This window comes from Schistocerca americana, chromosome 5 (genome assembly GCF_021461395.2).
Source record: "Schistocerca americana isolate TAMUIC-IGC-003095 chromosome 5, iqSchAmer2.1, whole genome shotgun sequence".
Lineage (NCBI taxonomy): Eukaryota > Metazoa > Arthropoda > Insecta > Orthoptera > Acrididae > Schistocerca > Schistocerca americana.
This window is the reverse complement of record NC_060123.1, coordinates 639,673,560-639,685,201: the sequence shown is the minus strand read 5'-3', so window position 1 is coordinate 639,685,201 and position 11,642 is coordinate 639,673,560. Positions and strand designations below refer to the sequence as shown.

The following is an 11,642-nucleotide window of genomic DNA, read 5'->3' as shown; positions in this document are numbered from 1 at the left end:
CAGTTAAAGTATTGGATCCATCTTGCATTTCTCGAGACTTATATTCGATATTCATCCACAATATGCACCACAGTCTAACATAACAGTCACGACACTTCGCCTCGATTTTGTTGCCTACAGCGCCAGCAGCGCCCCAAGCGGCTGGTAGGTTGAACTGTGAGTTCGGCGCGATCGTGAAAGCGAATAGTGATTGAGTATTTTGATTTATACAATGGTTTATACCATCGGGAGCGTTTGTAGCGCAATAAATTGCAGCAGCAACAGGAGGAAGACACCACAGCTGTCTCTTTTTAGGTTTCCTAAGGATCCTGAGACGTATATACCATCATGTTACTAAACTGTATCGTCAGGATTCACTTGCAAACTGTATGTGTATAAATGATGAATGTATCGTTTTAGGAGCAGAAAATGGCTTGTTAATAGCAGACGAGAAGACCTTATGAAGAAAGACCCAGTTTACCCGAATAATAATGTTAGGTTTTGTCCGCTACATTTCGAAGAAAACCAGTTCATAAACGCAGACAATAACAAACTCGTGTGGAATGCAGTACCCACACTGTTTGACATCCTAAATAAGCCACCTCAACTGACGATGAAGAGGAAACTGCCACAAAGATTCGACAGTCAATCTAAAGCTGTAAAACAGTCGTATGACACAGAAGCAGCCAGTTCAGCTCTCCATGTATCAGTGCCAGATTCGTGCGAATCGTCACCACAGACGTGCTTTGACGATAAAGTGGTTAGATTAAGTGCAGCTGGTCATGTCTTACAAAAGCGTGTGAAGTGTCAGAATGTGCAGATCGAGCGAAACTATTACGGGGCAAGGAAAGTGCCAACAGACAGATTGTTTGAAAATTACTCAAATATTTGGTTTTTCGTGAAATGTAATGTAATCAGCTCATTATAATGTTTTCAGCATATTTCTGCCACTATTTGGCATATAAAGATGAAGGTCGTACTTGTGGCAACAGGCGACAACAGTGACACACACAGTAGGCCTACAGAACGATAAACGAGCTGTCGATCGCTTTTGCATGTAGAGGTACATGTCTGTGCTTCTTACATGTGAATCTGTGTGTTTATATTCTTTTGATATCAACGTGGTAAGCAGCAATTCTGTCCAATGTCACAAGTGTTTCTTCACGAATGTGTTGTAGCTTGCCACTCTATTCATGGTTTTTGTCCATACTTGCGCTTATTTTAGAATCATTAATAGAAACATAAGAAACATATATGCGTTCCGATACTAAACAAACTCTTGAAGGCAAGAAAATAACTCGAATAATTCGGAAATTACGTAGGTAATGGATGTAAACAAACATTATGCTTACAACGCGTCTGACGTTCACCTTACCTGCCGCTTGGAGCGCTAGTGTCGCTCCATCTGTCAAACGGCAACAACTTTTACAGCAGTGAGTGTCGCGACTGTTATGTTAGACTGTGATATGCACTAAAACACTCGTCGGAGAATTGACCATTGCGCTCAAGATCTTTGATTTTGCAACCGCAGTTTGGCGTCTCCAACGTTTTCGATACAGTGTTTACAAATCAATGTTATCATGATGTCACACAATATCTGTTAGTGTTAGGAGTCTACCGTCTACGAGTAGTTAGTACTGAATCGGAAACTTCAGCGAAACAGTGTTATAAAATTTTATTGTGATTATTCAAAGGACGTGTATCATTAACTATAGGAAGAAATTTGTTTATTCCCAATGACAATGTGTGTGTGTCACTGATAATGTCAAGTGGTGTTTTCTTGGTTTCTGTAAACGGACAAATTGAATCTGCAACTATCCCAGATGTAGATGATTTGTATTGTAAACATTGTTTTTCTTTTGGACCTGATTGGGTTGTAACATCGGTGAGTGCAACAGTTTGTAACAAAATGCCCTTCTATATTATTTCTTTCTTGTATACATTTATTTCCAGCCTACGTCAAATTTTGTATTAAACTCGCCGGCGGTTCTAGACGCTTCAGTCTGGAACCGCGCGATCGCTACGGTCGCAGGTTCGAATCGTGCCTCGGGCATGGATGTGTGTGATGTCCGTAGGTTAGTTAGGTTTAAGTAGTTCTAAGTTCCAGGGGACTGATGACCTTAGATGTGCTCAGAGCCATTTGAACCATTTTCTGTGAAACTCAACTGTTAGGCTAAATGGAGGCTGGAGGGTAGAGTAGCGAGACGGGGATTAGGAATAAAAGAGAAGTGATCACTTTGAGCTAAGAGAGGTGGAAGTGAATAACGAGTATGACGGTAAAACAAAAGAATTTATTCCTACTCTCTGGGTCAAGAGGGAAGTTCACTGCCTGTAGTCAGTGACTTATTGTTAGTGGCTGCTGTCACGTCTCATTTCGGTACATAAATATTCATAGTTTTGTTGTTGGGAGGCCAACGAATCTGACACGGAAAAAAACCCTGATTGTGGTATATCTTGGCCCCTTTGAAAAATAAATATCATCACGTTATAATCGTATTGTTTACGGAGTTTGTCGCATGTTTCTTGTGTCACTGGTCAAAGCCGACGTCTCGTATTGAACATTCGTCTGTTTCCAGGTCGTCGTGCCAAACGACTTTTTTTCCGTTCCACAACGGTCGGAGGTGGTTTAATTCATTCATTTATTCATTCCTAGATTGTATTCTGTAAATCTCATAGTGAAGGAGAGATTTCAGGGATGTATAACGTGTCAAATTTACATTAGAAGGTAGAATCTGCCAACAGATTATGGCTAGCACTAATCTACTCAAACTTATAATTATGTTGTTTACACAGATTTCAACCAAAATTCACACTATTAATAAAATATACCATTAGGGAGTACATCTATTGGCATGTAAGTATAAGACTCCCAAAGTCCGTGACGAAGCTTGTGCAAGGTAGGCGTAATCAATTGTCAGCATTACACAATCTTCTATTGCACTTTTTCACCCTAATAACTGTGTTTCAGAAGATTACGCCATAGAACAGAATTGAGTCAAAGTACACTAGCAATCCTCTCTGCAGGTCAACACGTGTAAGTGATTTCTGAGTGCAGATCAGGCAGAACTGAACTGTTTGCTTAACTTGTATGTAAGCTTATTATCAATCTGGGTGGCCAAAAACTAAACATAAGTAGCCTCATTCAGTTTTTGCCCATTGATCTCTGTCATGTACTGTAAATTATTTTATTTGTTTGTAATTGCATGAAACGAGTGTCCATGTAGGGATAAAGGTTGAGCTGTTGTCAGTGAACCAGTTGTAAAGATGTTTCATTATTCTCCTGGGTTGTTTGGTGTAGCCATGTTTGGATCTTTTATAGACATACTTGTTCAAATGGCTCTGAGCGCTATGGGACTCAACTTCTGAGGTCATTAGTCCCCTAGAACTTAGAACTAGCTAAACCTAACTAACCTAAGGACATCACACACATTCATGCCCGTGGCAGGATTCGAACCTGTGACCGTATCGGTCTCGCGGTTCCAGACGGCAGCGCCTAGAACCACATGGCCACTTCGGCCAGCTAAACATACTTGTGATCATCAGCAAACATTATAGTTTTTGAAGAGTCCTCTAGTGTCCCATGTAAGTCATGTATGTAGACCAGGAACAGGAGCAGGCCATACACTCAACCATTTGGTGCACCACAATTTAATGTTTTCTCCACTCAGAATTTATCCTCATACCTGTCATGTCATTTGCTAATGTGATGTATGCATGTTAGGGAAGACCTTTAATGCTATACCTCTTCTGTTTCTTTGGCAGAATGCTATGACCCACAAATTCATATGCATCAGGATAATTGTAGAAAATGTCAGCAGGGTAATTTTTATTGGCCAGTGATACTAGAACTGGATTTTAGAGCTTATGTGTAGTAGAGAAGCCTCTGCAGAAACTAAACTGAGGAGTGTATAATTAGAGGCCAGATTCTTATCTTTACATGTGTGTAGTTGTGCAACTGCTGCATACTTCGATATTTCAAGAAATACATCCTGACTCACTGACTAGTCATCAGACTAACTCAAGGATGGCTCTAACAAGAAGTCAGCACAAGATTTTAGTAGTTTGGCTGAGATACCACCATAGCCAGAAGACTTAGTGACCTAAAGATTTTTGTGACCTCTTTAACAGATTGGTTGGTAAAACTGATGTCTGGTGGTTGATATGCATTGTGTTTCTAAATAAGTTTGTTGGCTGAGCTTTTGGTGGACCATTTTTTCTTTGTTTTATGTACTGTTGGAAGAATTGGTTGAATGCTGTGGCTGATGATTTTAATTTTTTATCATCATCCTCATTAGTTCTGTCATCTGGAAGTTCAGAATCATTTGCCTTGCAGAGTTTAATCATTTTATGTCTAATAACACTCCATATTATTATTTCATTGTTCTCAGAATTTTTATTTTTGTGAATAGTTTAATGTTTTCCCCTTTTTTTATGACATGCTTAAGTGTTGATTTGAGCTAGTCCAATGCATTAAATAAAGCTCTCTCATCGTAGTACAAGATATCCGTCTTCTGAGTGTCTACTGTAAATGTCCCTCATCTGTTCTAAAGGAAAACTGATGTTCTGAGAATATTTTTAGGAAATAATTACACATCACATATATTGTGTCTTTTTTAAACTTCTTCCCTTTAAATGCGAACATTTTAGGCTAGGCTTTACCATGACTGTTATTGACATTAAATGAAACAGCAAGTTTACTGTTACCAGTCACTGTTTATAATGCGTTTCAAAGGTTTAAACTTCCATCATAAGCTGGATTTACATTTGTTAGTATGACATTTGTGTGTGTGTTGTGTTACGATTTTTTGGAGGAACTTGTCGCACCATCTCCAGTGGTCACAGTTTCCTTTTACTGTCGTAACACATAACATGTATACTGTCATATGACAGTATACATGTTATGTGTTACAACAGTGAAAGGAACCTGAGACCACTGGAGATGGTGCCACAAGGTCCTTCAAAAATTCGTAACACAATGCACACACACACACACACACACACACACACACACACACACACACACAAATGTAAATCCACCTAATGATGGAGGTTTAAACCTTTGAAATGCATCGTGGAGATAAATAAAGAGTGACTGGTAACAGTAAACTTGTTGTTTCATTTAAGCTTCTTCCCATTTTTCATCCTGTAAATTCTCTCTAAATATTGTAATTGAGTCAGCGTTTACAATTCTGTCACAGATGTGAATGCTTTATTGCTGCCATTTGACCATCATGATCACATAAACAATTTATTGGAATTCACACCTATTTCATTCAAAATAGTTGGATTTAGAAATGTATTGTCAGTCACTGCTGCACAGTGTCCTAATCTTGATGGAAAAGTTGCTGTTGGAGTCGAAACAAAGCTGGACATCAATAACTCTCAGTGTTCTGAGACAAAATATATACTGAACTCTCCACATACAAATACTTCCCAGTTATATGTACTCTGTAACTGCCTTATGAAATGTAAAACATTTCCTTTTGTATTCCTGTAGGCTCTCAGAACTATTAGCATGTATGCTTCCAAGTGTGTTACTCAGGAGGCTAATATCAGTATTAATGGGATTTTCAAGAACTGCCACAGACAACTGTATGGACATTTTTGTTTGCATTTTGCCTTTCGAAATTAAAAGGGGAAAGAACAACTACCACTGAAATATTCACAATGAAAAGTTTATAGTCAGTGTAACCACTAGGTTTGGGTACTAGTAGGCTACATGCCAAAAGACACCAAATTGCAGAGTATTTAATTATGCAAAATAACAGTGCTCATCTGGAAATTTTGTACCACATTGTCGTATCCATGTAATAATCTATCATCATCAAATACATTATATTGTATGTGGCATGTGGGTTGTTTATTTGAAAGTTAACTTGTGAGAAGAAGTGGTAAACTTCAGTTTTAGGAAAGCTGTTGTGAACTACCTCTCAGTTTATCTTTTGTTGGGTATACTTCACAGAGAAAACAATACAAGACTTCATAAATGAAATATTGGAAAAGCCAAACAAGAAAAAAATCCTGTTGCTTATTTTGTGACCTTGCCAAAACCTTTGATTGTGTGGATAGCAAAACACTTTTGGGTGGATTAAAGTGTTACGCATTAATTGTATCACCTCTTGCATGAGTGGAGTCTATAGATAGCTTAGTAACAGAAAGCGGAGTGTGTCGTTGACAGACTACGTTACAGAGATGAAACAAAGCTTTGGATGGGGTAACAGAGCATCTGATATATGATAAAGACTTTTGTTCTTAATCAGTAGAAATAAAATCAATTTGCCTTTTCTTCCCAATAATCATATATACAACAGAATGGGATCGATGACAGTATTATGAAAAGGATAGTAGAGTCACAGCCAAGCACAACGAAAAGACTGCTAAACATTTAAGCTCTTGGCCATAGGGCCTTCTTCAGAAATAGAAAGCGCGCACACATTCATACAAGCACAATTCACACACATGTGGCTTGGCTCAGGCCACAGCGGCCAGAGACAGCAGCCGTGTGTGTGTGCATGCGTGCGCGCACACGTGTGTGTTTTCTATTTGTGAAGAAGGCCTTTTGATTGTAAGCTTAAATATTTAGTTGTCTTTTTCAGTGGGCCTGTGTGTGTTGCAACACTTACTCTGCATTGAAGTGGGATGTTGTGCAACCAGGTTCCCAAGTTGCTTTAGTACAGCTCCACACTGTAATGGCTCGGCTGAGACATCCAACAACCTCTTCTGTGTTGCTGCCCAGCATTATTGACAGAGCATGTCATCAGCTGACTCTGGTCCCAACAGCCTCCAATCTATGGCCGTGAGAGCTATGGCAAGGATCATGTTCCCAACTCTGTTGAGCATTTGGCAGGTAGTTGATGTAATGCCTGTGACCCACTGCCTTGTGTTGATAACCAGAAAACGGCTTCCCAGGGCCAGTGCTGGCCTGATGCGGTGGTGGCTTCAGCTCCTGTGGTTTTAAGGCAGACTGCCCTGTCACGGAGTAGAATTGTGGTCCAAGAACGGCATTCCATGATAGCAGTATTGTGATAGTAACACAAGTGACTTTAGTGCAAAACGCTTAGGTATTTGTATGTTTTTGGGCTGTGCTTGCTTGGGATTTGCTGTGCCTTACACCACATATGCTAAACACTTCCATGATTTTAAGTGTCGAAGGGGCTTCTGCTTTCTTTCCCTCGTGTACAGATGAGTCAGCTGTGTCGACGACTTGCCAGGCTGGCTCGCCTTGCAATGCTGTAATGGCTGTGTTGTATATTGTAAGGCATGACACCCATTCTTGCCTGCAGCTGTCACTGCTGCCATCTACCCCACAATCTGCACTTTTTTGACCAGATATGGGTTGTTGCACCACATTGCCCGCCTCTTTAAGATCCATTCCCTCGTGTTGCCTTAAACCAGATCATCCTTATGGAAAATTATAGTGACAATTTCTCTGGCAGCTGGCCCAGTTGGCTCTGGTCTGTTACTTACTCAAGATTACTTTTGTCATTGCGTTCTTTTATGCACTACTTATCCTAAGCTCTGTCAGTTCCTTTTAGCTTAACTTACAGTTCCCTCTGGTGCCTTCTAGGCTCTGAGAATCCAGTCCATCAGGATTTGAACAGCAGCTGAGCCAAGGTAGGTGTAACACCTCTCTAAGTTCTCATGGCGACTACGGTCAAGGCTGCAAAATGCTTAGATGATTATTCCTGAAATTGCGGTAGGTAGTTGGCCCCACTATTTCATAAAATGTCCAGTTTATTAATAATCCACCTCCATCTAGCTCCTCTGCAACTAATAACAGCCACTGCACTTTTACCCTGACAAATTCATTCAGTATCTCTCATTTCAAAGCATTACTTCCGCAAAGCCTCTGTACTGATGACAATCAATAGCTGAGGTCGGGGATACGAATTACCCTTTCTTCCCACTGAAGTCACCTGCTGCCCCGCAACAGTTTGTCTTGTCCATACTACTAACAAACACAAAACATAAATCTGTACTTCTTTTCTAGGTCTTAATACATACCGGCTATGTCTCATTGGTTCATTCAAAACTTCTCACTCGCTCCTTTGTACCTTCTTTTTCACTTTTCCCTTCTGGTCCAAATCCATAATTCCTGGAATAACTCCTGGCACCCTCAAAACAGTTTCAATGTCTCTCACACGTAAAATTGTCATCTTTATTGGTAATTGAATCTTTACGCTCATGGGAGACATAGTGTATAGAAGTTGATATGACCCTTGATGCTTTGCAATACTTTTTTTCATCTTCCACTTTGAAGTATAAGATGTTGATAACATTGCCCATTGGTTAACTGTGTATTGTAGTATTCTTGCTCTGTGGCTCACTGCTTCTTCTTGCCTTTGTAGGGCCCTGGTGTTAGACTTACGCACCCTGATCCGTATTTCCTTTATTATTCTCACAAACTCTTTAACAGATTCTCCTGTCTTACACTTCTTGTTTTTGAACATGTCAAATGGCGATGGTATTTTATGGCTATATACTACCTCATAAGTTAACAATACTGTATTTGTGTGCTACTTTGAATTGTACCCTGAGACCACATATCATTAATAAACACCGAGCGAGGTGGCGCAGTGGTCAAACACTAGACTTGCATTCGGGAGGACGACGGTTCAATTCCACATCCGGCCATCCTGATTTAGGTTTTCCGTGATTTCCCTAAATCGCTCCAGGCAAATGCCGGGATGGTTCCTTTCAAAGGGCGCGGCCGACTTCCTTCCCCGTCCTTCCCTAATCCGATGAGACCGATGACCTCACTGTCTGGTCTCCTTCCCCAAAACAACCCAACCCCATAAATAAACATCCAAATTTGATGTGTGATATCGTAGCATCTTCTCTGTAGTTCTATGCACTCTTTCTGTTTTTCCTTTAGTTTGAGGATGTAAAGGACTAACCATCATTTTTTTTCACACAGAAATGGCTAAGTCACAATTCCTTGAACAAATCCTACATAAAGTTGGCTCCCTGATCCATCACTATCATCTCACATACCCCAAACTCCAGTATCCAGTTGTTTGCTAGTGCTTGTGTACTGCTGCTGCCTTCCCCTGTGGGTTCTGGGGTAAGAATAGGCCTGAGGTATTCCTGCCTGTCATAAGAGGTGACTAAAAGGAGTCTCACATGTTTCGGCCTTTACATGATGGTACCCTGGGGTTTGACCTCCTTTCTTCAAAATTTTTCCGAAGAGTTAGCCAATTGGGGAAGTGTGCCTTGCATGGTGCATCATGTCCATTGTGCATTGAGGTCTTTAGCCCACTTTCTCGTCGTCACATTTCAGTCCCACTCATTCTCCTTCTCTTGGGTGAGGGCACCTTCCAGGGTGCATTTTCCACCACGCACTGTGCAGTGTCGCCTTCTGTGTCGACGAAGACCATGGACTTCTTTGCACCTGATATCCAGCACGGTAGCCGGCCCATTGTGGTGGGGCCGCCATGTACCCTGTTGGGCTGTAGCCCCCTGACCACACAGGGATCGCTCTGCTGATGCCTGCGCTGTTAACTCCCCATTTAAGCTAAAGGGTAGATGCCCATCCTCCTGGAACATCGGGACTCCCAGCAGTGGCCATCCTGCCAGGTGGCCTTTGCTGCAGTTGGGTGGCACCTGTGGGGAAGGCCTCTAGTTGGAGGGTGGCATCAGGGTGGATGGCACATGATGAAGCGTAGTCCACTATCTCTTGCTGGTGGTGAAACACCAGCAGTCTCTAAGCGTTCACGAGCTCAATTCAACGCACAGAAGTACGACCCCAAATCGTTCCCCTCCCTGGCCACACGATGGGAGGAATGTCAGGCTAAGGATGGCAGTGGATCTTATTTGCCCCGGTACCTTGTATGTTCGAGATTTGATGGGGAATCTTTCATGACGATGAAGCCCCAGATTTTTGTTGAGCATTTAGAGGACAAGTTTGGGGAGGTGGGGGGATTGTCCAAAATGAGATCTAGGTCAGTCTTGACCAAAACAGCGTTCTCTGCACAGTCACGGGAGTTATTTGCTTGTGACAAGCTGGGGGATGTTTCTGTAACCACCACACCCAAAAGAGGTCTGGCGTGTCTACTGGGGTCCGAGGGATAATCATGCTGCCACCGGTACCTTCATCTTTGCCTTCGAGGGTGATACTTTGGATACATTGCCTGAGAAGGTCAAGGTGAGATGGTCTACCGGTGTGATGTAAAGCCCTATATACCTCCCCGGATGCGGTGCTATAAGTGCTGGAAGTTCGGCCATATGTCTTCCCACCGTACTTCCAGCATTACATGCCAAGATTGCGGATGCCTATCACATCCCAATACTCCATGTGCCCCACCTCCCATCTGTGTCAACTGTGGAGAGCACCATTTGCCTTGCTCGCCTGACTGCAGGATTCTCCAGAAAGAAAGGAAAATCGTGGAGTACAAGACCCTGGACAGACTGACCTACACTAAGGCTAAGAGAAAATTTGAACTCCTATATCCTGTGCGTATGACATCGTTTTACGCCCCCGCTACAACAGTTCTGGCACCATCAGCTCCGCCAACCCAGGTCACCTCTCAGAGCCGGAAGACTACACCTGCCCCCTTGATGGTGGGGGCATTTCCCTCCCTGTTGCTCCCACACCACCTACTTTGGGAGCAACATCCCACTAACCATAGGGGACGTCTGTCTCCACTTCTAAGCCGGAGAAGCATAAGTCTTCTTTGGCTTCTCTCGCTAGGAAGAGGTCCCTTGGGTCACTCCCTTTCCAGGTTTCTGCTAGTGGGAAAGATGACACCCGTCAGTGGCTGAAGAGCTCAAAAGCAGCTGGTTGTAGGGCTTCACACTCATCCTCAGTCCCGGAGACTGAGACAGTGAAGTCCTCCCAGCCACAGAATCCAAAACGAAGACCCCTAAGACCAAGGAAATTGCAGTGGCACCCGCACCACTGCTACCTACAAGCTCTGTGTCTGAGGGTGGGGTGGAGATTCTGGCATCCACTGACAACTTAGATCTTGCCAGACCCTCAGACACAGTGGATATAGACTGCTCAGGCAATAAGTCGGTGGCAGCAGGTGACTCTGAGGTGTAAACTGCCCTATTGAATGTTCCATGCCTTCCCAGTCTCACGATGATGTCAACATCCAGTTGAATTGCGGCAGTTTTCCCCACTGCCTGGCTGAGCTACAGCAACTGTTAAGCTTTACACCTGCTATCTGCATTGCCCTCCAGGAAACCTCGTTCTTGGCAATGCGGACCCCTGCCTTCGGCAGCTATAAGGGATATTACAGGAACCATAACGACTATAATTGAGTGTCAGGTGAAGTTTGCGTTTATGCCCTAAACTCAGTCTGTAGTGACACTGTGGGTCCATCAAACCCCTCTTGAAGCTGTGGCTGTCAGAACAAGGACAACACAGGAAATAACTGCCTACAGTGTCTATCTTCCTCCAGATGGTGCAGTACTCCTGAATGTATTAGGTGCACTGATTGAACAACTCCCTAAACCTTTTACATTTTTGGGAGATTTTAACGCCCATAACCCTTGTGGGGTGGCATCGTGCTTACTGGCCAAGGCAGGGATGTCGAAACTTTGCTGTCTCAGTTCGACCTCTGCCTCTTAAATACAGGGGCCACCACATATTTCAGTGTGGCTCATCGTAGTTACGCGGCCATTGATTTATCACCCAGGACTTCTCCCATCTATCCACTGGA

General features: G+C 42.7%; 1 protein-coding gene across 2 annotated transcripts in view; it reads left to right on the top strand.

Moving 5' to 3' along the window:
* Window positions 1–1,460: 1,460 nt before the first annotated feature.
* Window positions 1,461–11,642, top strand: part of LOC124616194 (B9 domain-containing protein 1) — a 55,566-nt gene continuing 45,384 nt past the window's right edge. The window contains exon 1 of one of the 2 annotated variants that reach the window (XM_047144492.1): window positions 1,461–1,864. In XM_047144492.1, coding sequence (XP_047000448.1) covers window positions 1,742–1,864 — 123 coding nt within the window. In that variant the 5' untranslated portion in view covers window positions 1,461–1,741. The remainder of the gene's footprint in view (window positions 1,865–11,642) is intronic. The other variant, XM_047144493.1, reaches the window with a different exon arrangement.